At 51.5% G+C, this 14700-nt stretch overlaps 1 protein-coding gene across 2 annotated transcripts in view; it reads left to right on the top strand.

Moving 5' to 3' along the window:
• Nucleotides 1-14700, top strand: part of PLCG2 (phospholipase C gamma 2) — a 167160-nt gene that overhangs the window by 72277 nt on the left and 80183 nt on the right. For both annotated transcript variants that reach the window (XM_006152585.3, XM_027773492.1), the window contains exons 5-8: nucleotides 2001-2085; nucleotides 4911-4994; nucleotides 9528-9571; nucleotides 11741-11813. In XM_006152585.3, coding sequence (XP_006152647.1) covers nucleotides 2001-2085; nucleotides 4911-4994; nucleotides 9528-9571; nucleotides 11741-11813 — 286 coding nt within the window. The remainder of the gene's footprint in view (nucleotides 1-2000; nucleotides 2086-4910; nucleotides 4995-9527; nucleotides 9572-11740; nucleotides 11814-14700) is intronic.

Here is a 14700-nt window from a genome sequence, read left to right as displayed (position 1 = left end):
TGAAAACCTCTCAAAAAAAGAAAAAAAAAAAAAAGAAGTGGGATTGCAGGTCCCGGGGTAATTCTGTTTAAGTTCTGAGGAACTGTTCTTCCTAGGGTGACACCTTCGATTATGGATCTGCGGGCAGTGCACGAGGGAGGACTGCATTTCCTCCCACCCTCCCCAGCGCTTGTTAGTCACTTCCCTCACACGGGGCCCTGGGCTACCACACCAGATTTGCCTGGGCGTGTCCCCTTCTGCTTCAGCCCTGGTGGGGCAGAGGGGAGAGTGGGGCCTTCCAGGAGGCAGAGGGATGGGATCCACTTCTTCTCTTCAGCAAATGCAAATAGGCTTCATGTGGTTAGCAGTGCGAGCTCTAGCTCCGGCCTTTAGCACCCCCTGGGGAGTGCGAGCCACGAGCCAAGCCCAGAGCCTGCCTGGGAGACCCAGAGCCCTTTGTCTAGTACATGGTCGTGGGCATTGGACATTGGAAATACGATTTTTTTTTTTTTTTGGAGAGGTTTTTGCTATAGGGCGCATGTGCTTGCCAGACAGAGAGAGAGACATAGAGACAGAAAGCGAGAAATCACCCCCCAGGGGGAATGGTCACGCCGCAATCTCTTCTCCTCCATTCTCCTCTCGGGATCTTGGGCACGCATGCACACGCGCCCGGCGTGAGTTTTAAGCCACCGGGTCCGGGATGCGAACCGTGGTCAACTACGTGGGAGTCCAGCGACATAGCCATTACGCTAATTGCTGGTTCCCGGAAATATGATTCTTTTTTTGTGTCCGTTAAGTGTGAGAAGTCGTTGTGGACGATAATGTGTTTAGTAATACCTTTGGTCTTATATACAGTTTATTCATGCTGGGAAAATTTATTTCATATGCTGCAAATGTGTTTATTGATTGAATGTAAAAAAATAGAAATGAAGAAAAGTAAAAATTAAAAATAATTTTTTTGTGAAGCCAGGGGTGAGCACTAGGGCTCTGCGGAGGGCAATCTCAAACTCGCGTGTGTGTCAAAATCCCCTGGAAGGCTTGCTACAGTGGGGGCTGCGGGGCTCCAGCGGGGCTGGGGTGGGGCCCTGGAATTTGCACTGGGCTGAATTCCCAGGGATGTGGCTGCGAGACCCGGGCGCTCCAGGCACTGCTCTGGAGATGCAGGCGGTCAGAGATGCACTGTCCCATGTAGGAGCCGCTCACCACATGGGGTTCTTCCAACTGAATTAAAATGAAATGGAGTGTAAAATGGAACCGGTTGGCTCACAAGTGCTCAGTGGCCGGAAGTGGCTGTGTGTCAGGCAGCGTGGATGTGGACGTAACGAGGTGGTGCTAAGGAGCTCTCGGAAGAGTTCATTGCTACCGGCATCCTTCTGCCTCCCTCCTCCTCTTAAGCCGAATCTCACCATCCAGCTTCCGTGAGACACTCGTGACGATTTTGGTGACAGTTATCCTGGCCACGTGACACACACGTTAGGATCTGAGTCAGACCAGGTCCTGTGGCTGCCGGCTGTGCCCGTGAGAGTGTCCCTTATGCTCCCTTCTGCATTTCCAAACTCTGGGGGCCGATAGCATGTGCCTTGTACAGGGTAGAAAGTGGTGAGGCGTGAGCCGATGTAATTGCCTGGAGGGCACCCCGGGCAGCCTGGCACACGGGGGCTCAGCTCTGGTCAGCACTCGCCCACCCTTCCCTGACCTCACGTTGCTCAGACCTCTTGTGGCATTTTATGTCTGGTCATCCGGCCCTCTGACCGTCCTCTACCCACCCGAATTTCCTGCATGCCCTGCCTCCCTGGCCATGTCCAAGGAGCTGGACCAGCCCTCCTCATGGGGACATCACACATGGCCCATGTTCATGCCCATCCCTGAAGGGCGTCACCCTACCTTGAACCCAGGGTATTTTGTTCCCATTGGAGCTCAATAAACAACGGTTGATTGACCAGGATTTCTCATCAGGTGGGAGCTGATGGGACTAGCTAAACCCTTGAGGTTGATGCAACTGGGGTTTCTCTCTCTTGCAGCATCAGCCTCCGAGAGCTGAAGACCATCTTGCCCCTGGTCAACTTCAAAGTGAGCGGTGCCAAGTTCCTCAAAGATAAGTTTGTGGTAAGTTTTATAGCCCAGCCTGGAAATGTTACGACCTCAGAGTGCTGAGGGCCTCTCACTTAAGCTGCCGAGCTCTGGGGAATGGTGCCCAGGAAAGCACTTTGCCTCTGGAGCACAGCCACCCTAGTCCACACAGAGCCACGTGAATGTCTTGGGACCGTGCCCTCAACCCTAGCAGAGGATGATGTCAGTGAAGACCAGGTTTACTGGGCTGTCTGACTTGGAGTGTGGACACTCAGCTCGGTCCCTGCCAGCCCAGCCTTCCTCACTTGCCCACTTTCCTGCAACCTGTTTTCTTCCAGTGACGTGAGCGCTTCGTGTCTTGCGGAAAATATCATCCAAGATTCCTTATGTGGGCTGCAGGGATGTGGCATTTTGTGCACAAGTCCTGGTAGCATGGTCAGAACTGGCTTTGCCTGTGCTCCAATGAGCTGACCTTCCAGCTGTCTTTCTTTCCTCCCACCCATCATTTAATTAGTTTATTTCTTGCACATTTAGGGTGTCAGTAGAGGGGACAGTAAAGGCACCCATAAGTGATGGGCAGTGGGTTGGGTGGGGCTTTCCCACACGGTGCAAGGAAGGAGATGATAGCAGGCACATTCTCGCCCATGGAGAGATACGACTGCTCAGGAAATCATAACAGTCCATTCCAAGATCCCCAGTTGAAGGACTCTGAGCCCTTCAACCCCCACCCTGGGATTCTTCCGATGAAAAAGCTCATTCATTTTGTCCTAATGAGCTCCTGGGAGAATTAACCCATTGTATTGCTTATCATACCATCCTTTGACCTGCCCACAGTATTCTGCACTACGTCAAGAGAAAAACAGAAGGATGGGATTTAAGGAAAGGAAGAAAATGGGGGCCACGTGGTGATGCAGTGGGAACACAACGCCTGCAATGCCTGGAAAGGTCCCAGGTTCTCCACCCCAAGGCCTTCCTGTACATGCTGGGCACAGCTTTGGTCATGACCCAGGCTGACCAAGGCTGGGGTGGGTTGTGCTGTGGAGTCCACGTTGGGCATGCCTGTGTCTGCATTTCTTTGTTTCTCTCCTGGAAGAAATACTGGGTCATCCGGAGAGTCACGATGCATTTTTTGCCTAGAAAAACACAGGAAAATACTTCATAACATTCCTGACGACCTGATAGATTTTTTTTTTTTGAGAGGGTTTTTTTTTTTTGGCTATAGGGCGCGTTCTCTCACCAGACACACAGAGAGAGACATAGAGACAGAAAGTGAGAAATCATCCTCTAGGGGGGATGGTCACACCGTAATCCCTTCTCCTCCATTCTCCTCTCGGGATCTTGGGCACGCATGCACATGCGCCCGGTGTGAGTTTTAAGCCACTGGGTCTGTGACGCGAACGCAGTTGACTACATGGGAGTCCAGCGACATAGCCATTACGCTAACTGCTGGTTCCCACGACCTGATAGATTTTTTAAAAGGAGGATGATGGGAGAAGCATCTGCCATTGGCCATGACATCATGGATTTTTTTGTTTTGTTTTGTAGAGAGATTTTTGCTATAGGGCGTGTGCACTCACCAGAGAGAGACAGAGAGAGAGAAAGTGAGAAATCACTCCCAGAGGATGGCTACGCCATAATCCCTTCTCCCCTGCTCTCCTCTTAGGATCTTGGTCATGCACTCACATATGCCCAAGAGCTTTAAGCTGCTGGGTCCGGGGCTCAAACCACGGTTGATTATGTGGGAGTCCAGTAACGTAACCGTTACATCATCTGCGGCTCCCATCACTGGATTTTTTTTTTTTTGAGAGGTTTTTGCTATAGGGCACATGTGCTCGCCAGACAGACAGAGAGAGACAGAGAGACAGAAAGTGAGAAATCACCCCCCAGGGGGGATGGCCACGCCACAATCCCTTCTCCTCCATTCTCCTCTCAGGATCTTGGGCATGCACGCACATGCACCCAGTGTGAGTTTAAGCCACCAGGTCCAGGACTTGAACCGTGGTCGACTACGTGGGAGTCCAACGACATAGCCATTATGCTAACTGCAGGTCCCCCATCACTGGATTTTTAAAAATTTCTTTTTTTTTTTTTTTTCTTTTAATGACAGAGCAGGAGAGAGCAAAGGTGATTTTTGGACAGAATCTTCTTGTGCCACGATTCTTCTGCCCAGCCTCACTGGCAGCTAGGACCACCTGTGTGCACGTCACCCGGCCTGCTCAGGACAGGCTAGGCACAACGCTGGGCCTCCCGTGCCACTCAGCCACTGTGCAGCAGTGCCCTTCCACTCGCACAGCTGCATCTGGGCCTGAGCTTTCATCCTTTATCCAGCATTTGCTGAGCTAGGCAGTTTTAGGTATTATCTCACGGTTTCAGGGAAGCCTTGGGAGGGTAGCAGTGGGCCTCCCGTTGTGCAGACGAAGAAACTGAGAGTCTGAAAGGTTGAGTAAACCAACCAAAGCCTTAAAGTGATAGATTGAAGCTGAGCTTGTGTTGACTTCAAAGACCTGGCCAGGTGTGTCCGTGCTTTTAAAATGCCCCATATGGCACGCCCTATGACTATATCTGGGTCCAGAAGTGCGAAGGACGAGTCTCCAACCCCCAAAGAGGAGCTAGGATTTGGGGCTTGAGGAGTGTGACTGAGGCTCTTGCCTTCTGAGACTCAAGGGAGGTCACAGACGGGTGTCCCTGACTGCTCTTCCAGGGAGGAGGCTTGGGCAACTCGTAGACAGTTTGGGGTCAGGAATGTGCTTTTGAGTCCAGCCAGTGTTATGGAAAAACTGTTCTATTTCTGTAAACAGGACGAGGTATTCTTACGGTGGACATCAGAAACAACGTGGTCACTTTTTTTTTTCTATTTACAGGAAATAGGCGCTCACAAGGACGAGCTCAGCTTTGAACAGTTCCATCTCTTCTATAAGAAACTTATGTTTGAGCAACAAAAGTCGGTAAGGTGATTCCCGAGCAAATACCAGATGGCATTTCTGTTTACCTGTGTTTCAAAGTCTACCATGTTCCTAAGAAACCCACGAGAGGTGTGGGCTTACTTTTTCTTTTTAGTCAAGGAAATCTAAAATGGGGAAAAAAATAATAAACCATTCTCCACTATTAGATTGGCACACATTTTCACTACAGTTGAGCGATGGGGAGAAGGAGTGCGGGCATGCTCTCCTGGTGGGAACGTGAATGGCTGTACATTTGGTTGGAATTTAATCTGGGTTTATTACCATAGAAAAGAACAACTAACTGCGGTGTTTTCTCATTCTGGAAGAAAATATAGCAAATTATTAATAGCACCCATCTCTGGACTGAGGGATTGTGTGTGTGAGTGTTTTCATTTTTAATTTTTATACATTTTTTATGAGGACATATTTTTTGATTCAAATAGTAGACTCTTTTGAAATTAAAATGCACGTGTATTTTGAACAGCAAGTGGCATTCGGGGGGCTCTGCTGTACAGAAATGAGAGCCAGGTATTTACTGCAGCTTTACTTATGCTGGAAAAATACCTGGGAGCCCTCCGAATGTGTCTCAGCAGAGAAATAGCTGGGTAACTTATAGACTGTCCAGGCTACGTAACGTTATGCAGCTGATTAAGGAACATGAGTCAGTTCTCCTTCTGTTGATCCAGGATGTTCATGACACTTTGTGAAGAAAGCCAATGGCAGATTCACCCAAGGAGCTAGCTGCGACTTTTTTCCCCCCTAGATACAGAATATAGTAACCCTCCCATATATGTTGTATGTTCTATGAGCAAGGAGAAAGCGTGGAAGAATACATGCCTCACGTTTCAGGTTGATATTGTGTGTATGCTGGAGGGAGTTGGGGAGGTGAGCAGAAGACGTGACGACCTTTCTCTTCGCATGCTCCAGTTCCCACCGACTTTCTAAGTAGCATATTGCTTTTGCAATAGAAAGCCCCACAAAGTATGAAGTTAAAAAAGTGGGGCCATTCCAGGTCGCCTGGTGGTGTGGTGGTTAAGGTGAGGGGACTTTACATGGTTAACTGTGCATCTTGCTTCCTGGACCTGGCAGATTGAAAAACATGCTGGGTGCACGTGCATGCATGCCTGAAATCCCAAAAGGAAGGGGAAATGGAGAAGGAATTCGAGCATGGCCATGCCCCCGAGGGGAGGCCTTTTCACTTATTCTCTCCATTTCTTTCTCTCTTTCTCGCTCCAAGGAGCACATGTTCCCTCTGGCAAAATTTTTAAAAAGTGGGCCATTCTAAGCACAGTGTACAGTGGGCAGTTTGTACTCAACAAACAGGAGCTGCTGCTGTTGCTGATGGAAGGGCCTTTGCAGACCGCCAAGGGGTTCCCTGAGAGAGCCGTGAGAGGACAGGGTGTGTGTGGGGCTTGCAGTCAGATGGCTCTGGTTTCTCCAATTATCTGTGTGATGTGGGACAGGCCACTGACTGCCCCCAGCCTCTGTCTTATCTGTGGGACTGGTGTTACCTGCCCCAGTGGGCGCTGGGAAACAGAACAGGAGCTTGAGAGCTGCAGGTGCAGGCATTTTTCGGTGGTGAGCACGAATGTTACTTTCGATTGTTGTTAATGCCTGCATGTGAGGCTGCAGGTTGGTGACAGGGTGAGGCTGCTTGACGGGTGACCACTGACCTGGGGACTTTGGATGCAGAGAAATGAGAGAGGCATTTTTATCTGCTGGAGAAAACACATTTCACAGAGCAAAAAGTTCAGTTGCAACGTGTTCACTTTTTCATACATGTAATAATTAGTTCTTGGTTTGCCAAATAGAGTAGAGAAATTGTAGGTCTGGGAATTAGAAGGCGGGATTCCAGCCCAACTTGACCTCCGAGTGACTGAGCACCATGAGGGAAGCCCTCTTTCCCCCTCACACAGGCTTCTCCGTAAAATGAAGGGATTAAACCACATCAGTGGTTATAAGATTTTCAAACTGTAAACGCCTCACCCCTTAAATATAAAATCCAAACAGAAAAAAGCTCATGCTTCATAAAAGCTGATCAAAATACGTTTCTAGGTTTAAATCTGTAGCTTTTATTTATAGTCAGTCCCTGAGAACGACAGTGTTTTGACGGCACCATACACGTGAAATCAGAATGATGACAATTGCTGACGTAGGCAATTGGCCGGGATTGAGAAAAGCTTTATTCACTCAAGGTAAGGATTGCAAATAACAGTTTTCATACCAGTTTGCCTCGAAATTTCGGGACGCCGTCTCATTCGACAGATGGCAGGTGAAGCTTGAGAATCAGGTTTGCATGAGAGCTGTCTCCCTGCCAGCACAGGTTAACCCGCTGGTTTGCACTGTGGTCCCATTCCACATGAGGGATATTTTAACATGTACTTTTTATCATGACTCTTCATAAGGCTTATGTGTGCATGTGGATGCACGTGTGTATGTGAAAGAAATTTGAGTCAGAGTTTTTCAGGACCCTTGAACCCCCTGGAGTACCCCATGTAGCCCAGTGTAGGTGTGTGTGTGTGTGTGTGTGTGTGTTGAGGGTTGAGGGGGATGAGGTTCCATAGTGTCGAAGGATGCCCTCTGAAGACTGGCATACCACAGTGAGTCTGCATTTGGTTGTACTTAACCTGTCACATGGTTTAGGTTGTTTAAAAAAATGGATCTCCTACATCTTAAACACAGATTATATATTAAAACCCACATTCTGTGCTTCTCTTACACAAACCTTGAGACTGGCCTTTACCTTCTCATTCCTGGCATGGTCACATCCCTTTCCCCAGGACTTAGGACTGTCTTTATGTTAACATGGCCAAAATTGTACCCTTCCACCTCCCTCCAAATGCGTCTCTCCTGTCTCCAACTGGAGCGTCCAGCCTCGTGGCTCCCTCACGCACCTTGGTCCCATTGCAGTGGACTCTAACGGATTGCCCCGTAGGAACAGCCCCAGAGTCCTCCTGACTCCTCCTCTGTTCCCCGCCGTGTTGCCCCAGTGCCTGAATGGCTTGGCTTTGGAGTTCCGAGAAACCCTTGGGCTTCCTGAGCAGTGAGCGCCGAGTGAAAAGCATTGTCCCCTCCAGTCCCTCGCCCTGCTCCAATCCCAGCAGATGACCCCCACATACACGCTCTTAGGTGCCTTGGCCAGCGAGCATGGCCTAGTGGGAGTTTAGGGACCAAAAAGAAGAGAAGCCAGGGTCTTTCCTGCTGGAAGCACCCTTCCGGGGCAGCACCTTCTCCTGCATCCCGGCTCCCCCAAGTGGGAGTGCAGGGCTGTGCTGTTAGCTGCACTGAAATGAAAGGAAGTGCCCTGGGTTTGTTGGAAGAGTGGTTCTTCACCTTTTAGGGTGACCTACTTCTTTGAGATGCTGAGCAAAGCTATAGATTATTCCAGAAGAAAACCAAACACAAACCCACACACCTATGCACACTGATGTGGACCACCCAGAGCCTAGTGGGTGCCCTATGTGGGTCATTGATTGTCCATCTGTCATCTGGACTTCAGGTCGTTTGATAGGGTCTGGGTCTCCTGGAGCAGAAGTTATTGTAAATCATTAGCATTTGTCACGGACCAGTGACCGCATGTCCCTTTCTGCTGGAATTATTCACTTACCCTATTGTGGTGTCCTCGCACAGTGCTAGAGTCCTGCTACCTAGCCGGAACTGGGGATGGCTCTGGGAAGCATGGTGTACGTGTGTTGTAGGATGTGTGAGCGTAGATATATGTGGTGTGTGCATGCATGTGTGAGTGCGCGTGTGAAGTACTCAGCTGGCCAAGTGGGGTGCGGAGCAGCTGGGAGGTGCTCCACGGCCTCCCTGGTGGAGTGCCCTGTCGTCACGTTCGTAACTGGCATCTCCATAGGCCACGAAGACATGGGCCAAAGCTGTCCATTATTCCTTTCTCCCCGTTAGACCTGAAGATCGCAAGCGCCATCTTTGCCCTGGTGAAGATGTGAGATGCAGCAGTGAGGGTGTGGGCTGCTGTGTTTTCTGGGTGGGGGATGTCTGTCAGCACAGTACTTCTGACAGTCACCTACAGGCTTTATCCACATAACTGTGAACCCGTTCTAAGCACTTTCCTTTCTGGGAATCTGCCCTGCAGAAATTCCTGGGGCAGGTGGGCAAGGGTGTGTATACAGGGCATCGTTTTCACAGTACTGGATAGAACAGAAAGTCACGTGACGTAGGAATACAGCGTAGTTTGTCACAGTAATGAAGTCGGGCTATTTAAGGTTACACAATAGTACAAATTTAAAACAGTGGTAAAAACTTATGTGTGTAATATGATGTAGTATTAAACAATTAAATGAATATCCGGAAAACAGCTTCTATCAGTAGAAGGAGATGCATCAAGTTATTAGGAGTGACTGCACCTCAGGAGGAAGACCATGAGAGGGTGAGAAAGACCTCCACCTCCTGCTTCATAAGTTTCTGTTACACTGTGTCCATGTACAGCGAACACAAATTGTAATAATTTCTTAGCAACAAAAATCTCAATTGTGTTGGTGACTTGTCTAATGTCCTTATCTGTTTCCCTTTCAGATTCTTGATGAATTCAAGAAGGATTCCTCGGTGTTCATCTTGGGGTGAGGAGCCTCCTGTGTATCGTGGGTGCCCTGTACCCAGCTGGCCCGGGGCGGGGGGACACCTCTGTGTGCAATGACTGGTCTCCATGGGACAGGGTCCCCTCCTGAGCCTGTGGCATGGACAAAGATGAACACGATGTTTGTGCACTGTTGGCAGGAGCCTAGAAGGTTCTGGAGAGAAACATCTTAGTCCACCATTGAATTGTTAACAGAAATCCTGGGGCTGGTGATTTACAGAGAATAGAGGTCTAGTGGGCTCACGGTTCTGATAGCTGGAAGATTCAAAGGGCTGGGGTTGGCATTAGGTTGGCCACATCCCAGCGTGGCCAACAGAAGTTGAAGGGTGATGTGTACAGAGAGAGATGGGGGTACCCAGCTTCCTCTTCTGACAGCCCAGTCTTCCGAGAAATGACCTCTTCTCATGAGAACTCGAACACTCTGTCCAGTGAGGCATACCTGTTCGTGAGGTTGACGCTTCTGTGATCGGATCACCGCCCACGAGGCCTAACTCTTAAAGGGCTCCCCACCCCCCAGCACGATCACACAGGGGACCAAATTCCACAGCAGGAAACTTTGGGGGTCACAGCATCCTCCAAACCACAAGAAGCTGAGCCTCAAGGCTTCCTTTTCCATGAAGTGTCCCATGGAATGTGACAGGTTAACAGGCTTTTGACAAAAATGAATGTTAATGATCAAATAAGTCTGGGAAATCCCTGGTTAAGCAGGTTCAGCTGAATTAAAATGAGTTGAAGTGTGCTAGCTGCTTCAGGGTTCTGGGTCTGCTTTAAGGGCTCATGACTAATACAAGAGTAATAATATCGTTAACACTTCCATGCTGAAGGACTTGTCAGGACCTTTGCTGTCCCGATTCCTGGGGTGGAGGTTTGTTAGGAGTTCTGTGTTTCCCAAGCCTATCTGACCGGAAGGAGTGTTTCCCACGGAGCTCATGGCCCTGAGAATGTGGCTTGGGGGTCCTGACTCAGCCCCCCATGATGGGCAGCTCTTTCCTCCATCACCCCAGACTCCAGATGCACGTATGTATGTAAGATGCATCTGGCATTTCCATGACGTTCAGCGAAAAGGTCCGTGTGAGACAGCGAGGCTGGTCAGGGGAGCTTAGCAACGTATTCCTGATTGAAGACCTCAGACTTCTCCCGAAGGTTCTGTAAGGAGGGGAAGCTTAGGCGTGGCTGTGTTCTGAACCCTGTCTCCCCGACTCCCCAGCAAGGGCCCAGGAATGAACCTACGAATATTTCCCTGGGAAGCTCCTTCCTAGAGAATGTACTTCCACGGAAATCGGGCTGGCCGTGCATCGTAGGAAGCGCTGGATTAGGGGCTAGGTTTCAGGGTCAGAGGTTAGGGTGGCTAAGAGCAGTCTCCCCACGAAGCTGTCAGTCCACAACCAGCGCTGAGGCGGAGCCGTCCTTGGTACCCAGTGAAGGCGTCTTCTTTAGCGGTCAGCAAGGGCCTCCGCTGGCTCTGGAGTAGGGCCCGTCTGCCCCCTCCCCTGCCTCAGGGCCCTTGGTGGCACAGCAACTCTGGACTGTGGCTCGGAGGAGGCCCTCAGATCTGGCCAATGTTCCTCCCCCAGCACCAGTGCCCCCTCAGCGGGCTCCACGTCAGCCCTGCCTAGGTTGGGCCTGGGCCGCTGCTCCTGGCTGTGCCACCTGCCTCTTCCTCCCCTCTCCTTTCCCTTAGGCCTTTGCCCTTCGTCCCTGTCGCCGGACAGCCTCTCCACCTTCCCACTGACAACCTCCTTGTTCCCTGGGACTCCATTAGCTGCCACTTCCTCCAGAAAGCCTCTTTGGTCCTCCGGGTCTGGGGTGGGGCCCCTGACTGTCCCCAGAGTGTCCCCTCTTACACTGTTCTGTCTCACTCACTGTATCTCGAGGCCTGGCCCATCTGTCTCCCCCGTGGCCATGGTCCACGAGGCACTCCTCAGCCGCGGGAGTGGCTGAATGCAGACCCCCGACCCCCATGCTCCGAGACCTAGTGGTGGCCCCTCTGACTCTTCCAGGCCAGGGATCTCTCACGCACTGTCTCCCCACTGGGCCCTGGTTCTCGGCGTGGTGTGGGACTTGGTGGAGTGATCCGGGTGGCAGGTGGTGTCACCTCTGGACTCCTGGGTTGAACGTGACTGTCTCTAAATGCCCCCTTTCCTGAGAGCAGGAACACTGACCGGCCGGACGCCTCTGCTGTTCACCTGCACGACTTCCAGAGGTTCCTCTTACACGAACAGCAGGTGAGAGATCCACCGTCGGCAGTGGCCGGCGGGGTCGGGGGAGCTGCCCAGGGTCAGTCGTGGAGAAGTCGCCCCCCTGGGCTGGGCACTTCCGGCCAACGTCAGACGCCACTCTGGTGCCCTGCACTCTGCAGTGAGAGCAGCTGCGTGGGGGCCCCTTCAAGGAGCAAGCGGAGTGGGGGGAGCGAGAGCACCGCGAGGCTGGGCAGGAGCCGGGGACAGCGCCTGCCTCCGCCATCATCTCAGGGCCGTCTCCTGGGGGGGTCTCTGAGGGACAGAGGACATGGCAAAGCAGAGCGAGGCTGCCAGGGCCTCTGGGGACGGAGCAGCACAGCTGTCCTTAAAGCGGCCGCGGGTCTCCCTGGGCGATGTCTGTGCGCTCGCTCTGGGCCAGCGGCAGAGCTGGAGGCCTTGCTGCTGGCTGGTGGCTTTCCCCCTTATTTCCCCGGAGGACTCCGGAGGAAGCCCAGAAGGCATTTTGTGCGTTAGTGCTCCAGGGTGTCTCGCAGCTCAGGACTTCCTTTTAAAAGCTGCCAGAACACTGTACCGTAACCCGTCAACGGTGGCTTCTTCCCATGAGCTGAAACCCATGCCGTGCTGGGGTCTCACCGATCGCAGAGAAAACTCAGGTTGTGAAAGACCCAGTGTGAACAAGGCCGCGTGGAGGGTCTTGGCCACGGCGGTAGCTATCCTAGAACTCCAGCAGGTGGTGAATGACAACAGGGATTGTAGGTGTCACACCTTCCCCTTCCCTGCGTGGTGGCTGAATGAAAGTGACCTAAGGCTGACTTATTCGCCCAGCTAGGTACTGTGAGGGGGCCGAGTGAGGGAGGAGGAGATGCTTTTGTTTATTTTTTAAACCTTGCTTTTTCTTGCACTGAATTCCTCAGTTTTGTAGGGTGCTCCTAAAGTTAAATTGAATTCTTGGGGGACAAGGAGCCTTACATCCCAGAACTCATCACCTGCTAGACTGACTTGACAGTATCTATCTAGCCCCACCTAGTGGTGATTAATTTTATTACAGGGAGAATTCCCCGCTTCCCCGCAGAGGACCTGTGCTGGGCTTCCTGTACCACACAGCCATCATACTGTACCTTCCGCAGTTACCATGGTGGGCTCCATGGCTCCTAGAGACCAGGGCGTGGGGCCAGCAGAAAATGGCAAGAGCTTGCTCACTCTCTGCATATGGAGAGTTAGGACCAGTAGCCCGTGGCCTCTGTGACAGCTGTTTGGGATTCCCTCGTGGAGTAACCACGAGCCCTTGGTGTGCACAAGAACACCTTGTGTGGAAAATCCCTTGTCTGTGTACACCCGGAGTGGAAACTGGACGTACTCTGACTCACAGTTGTCCTCCTTGGCACTTCCCCTTGGGGAATAATGGCAGCATTTTTAATGGGAATGAAAACTTGGAATGCATCTAAATTTCCATTAGGGGACTGGCTAATACACCACAGCACGGCCCTGAGAAGGAGGGGCAGTGCTGTAGAAAACGGGTTGAAAGGAAGCCCTCGGACTGGGTTGTTCTGGGTTTGGGCTCAGATTCAGCACTGGGTCAAGTTCTCGAATGCCCGGAAGCCCCAGTTTTCCCGTTTACAAAGTGTGGAGAATAATACGAGCCCTGTGGGCTGAATTCAAGATGAGCCGCCGCGTGGAAAGAGGGCCTGGCCAGCCAGTGCCCGGTACTCGGAGCCTCCCGTGGGCTTTGCCTCGCAGTGTCATGCGTTGCCTCCTGGCCCCATCGCCGTTCTTTGTCACATTCATTATGGCAGAAGGTGCCTAATGCAGTTACCCACACTAAGCAGGTGCATTTTTTAACCCTTAGAGTACTGGCATTTTATGGGCTCAGGTGGTGGCACAGTGGTACTGACTGGACCCACATGCGAAAGGCCCTGAGTTCACATCCTAGGACCTCCTTGGGAATGCCAGCTGAGACTACAGTGAAGGGTGGCAGGAAGGCCCTGACAGGGGTGCCCCCCCATCATGAAATAAAAAATAAACAGCAACAGCAAATTAAAAAAAAAGGATATTGGCATTTTAATCTCCTGTAAAAAGAGTTTTTTATTCGCAGCCCGTCTGGTTCCAGCTTGCGTTAGCTCGGTACCCAGGTCTCCAAATGTGAACGCTTTGTAGGGGGAAGGAAGAAGGACGCTGCCTACTCTTTGGGACCTCTAGACCAGGCCAGGCATTTCCAGCGAATATCCTACAACTGGAGTTTTCTTTCATAGGATTCAAAGATTGTACTACCTCTGTAGACAGTGAACTCGCGGTCCTCCACCTCCGGGCCATCGTGTGTCCCTGTCCCAGGTGGATTTCCAAGAGTTGGCCCTGAGCTCCTTGTCGCCGCACCTCGTCGGTCAGCGAGGCCCTTTCCCACCACCTTGCTCATGTCTGTTCTTAACGCCGTTCCTCCTCCCAGCGTCCTCATCAGACGCTCTCGCCCAGCCACACGCAGTGGGTAGCATGTTTGCTTTTGCTGTTCGTAGAGAGAGGCCCGAGACTGTCCAGATCCCAGAGTTAGTCAGAGTGGAAGCTGCCGTCGTATTTCATTCCCCCGCCTATGAGTGTCCGGGGTTTCAGGGCGCGGAGAGGCGAGCAGTGAAGTTCCTTAGTATTACACAGCCTTTCTCTGGAGGTGGATCTGTAAGATGGAGCTGCACCGACCTGTCATGCACGCGTCCAGTGTGCTCAGTGGCTGAGCAGCCTGCTTTTTGTCCTGTGGAGGGAGCATAGGAGAAGGTTCCGTGTCCTTTCCCCGCAGTTTCATTACTTGGAACCTTCGAGACGTGTGAACTGGAGATCCTCCGTGACGTTCCCCAGCCTCCGTTTCCGCGTCATCTCTAAGATGACCATGACAACGTATGACTTGCAGAGTTCCGTGCTGCTGAAC

The sequence above is a fragment of the Tupaia chinensis genome, unplaced genomic scaffold, assembly GCF_000334495.1.
Source record: "Tupaia chinensis unplaced genomic scaffold, TupChi_1.0 Scaffold000355_1, whole genome shotgun sequence".
NCBI classification, from domain to species: Eukaryota; Metazoa; Chordata; class Mammalia; order Scandentia; family Tupaiidae; genus Tupaia; species Tupaia belangeri.
Note: the sequence above shows the minus strand (reverse complement) of the source record. Positions and strands in the feature narration are given on the sequence as shown.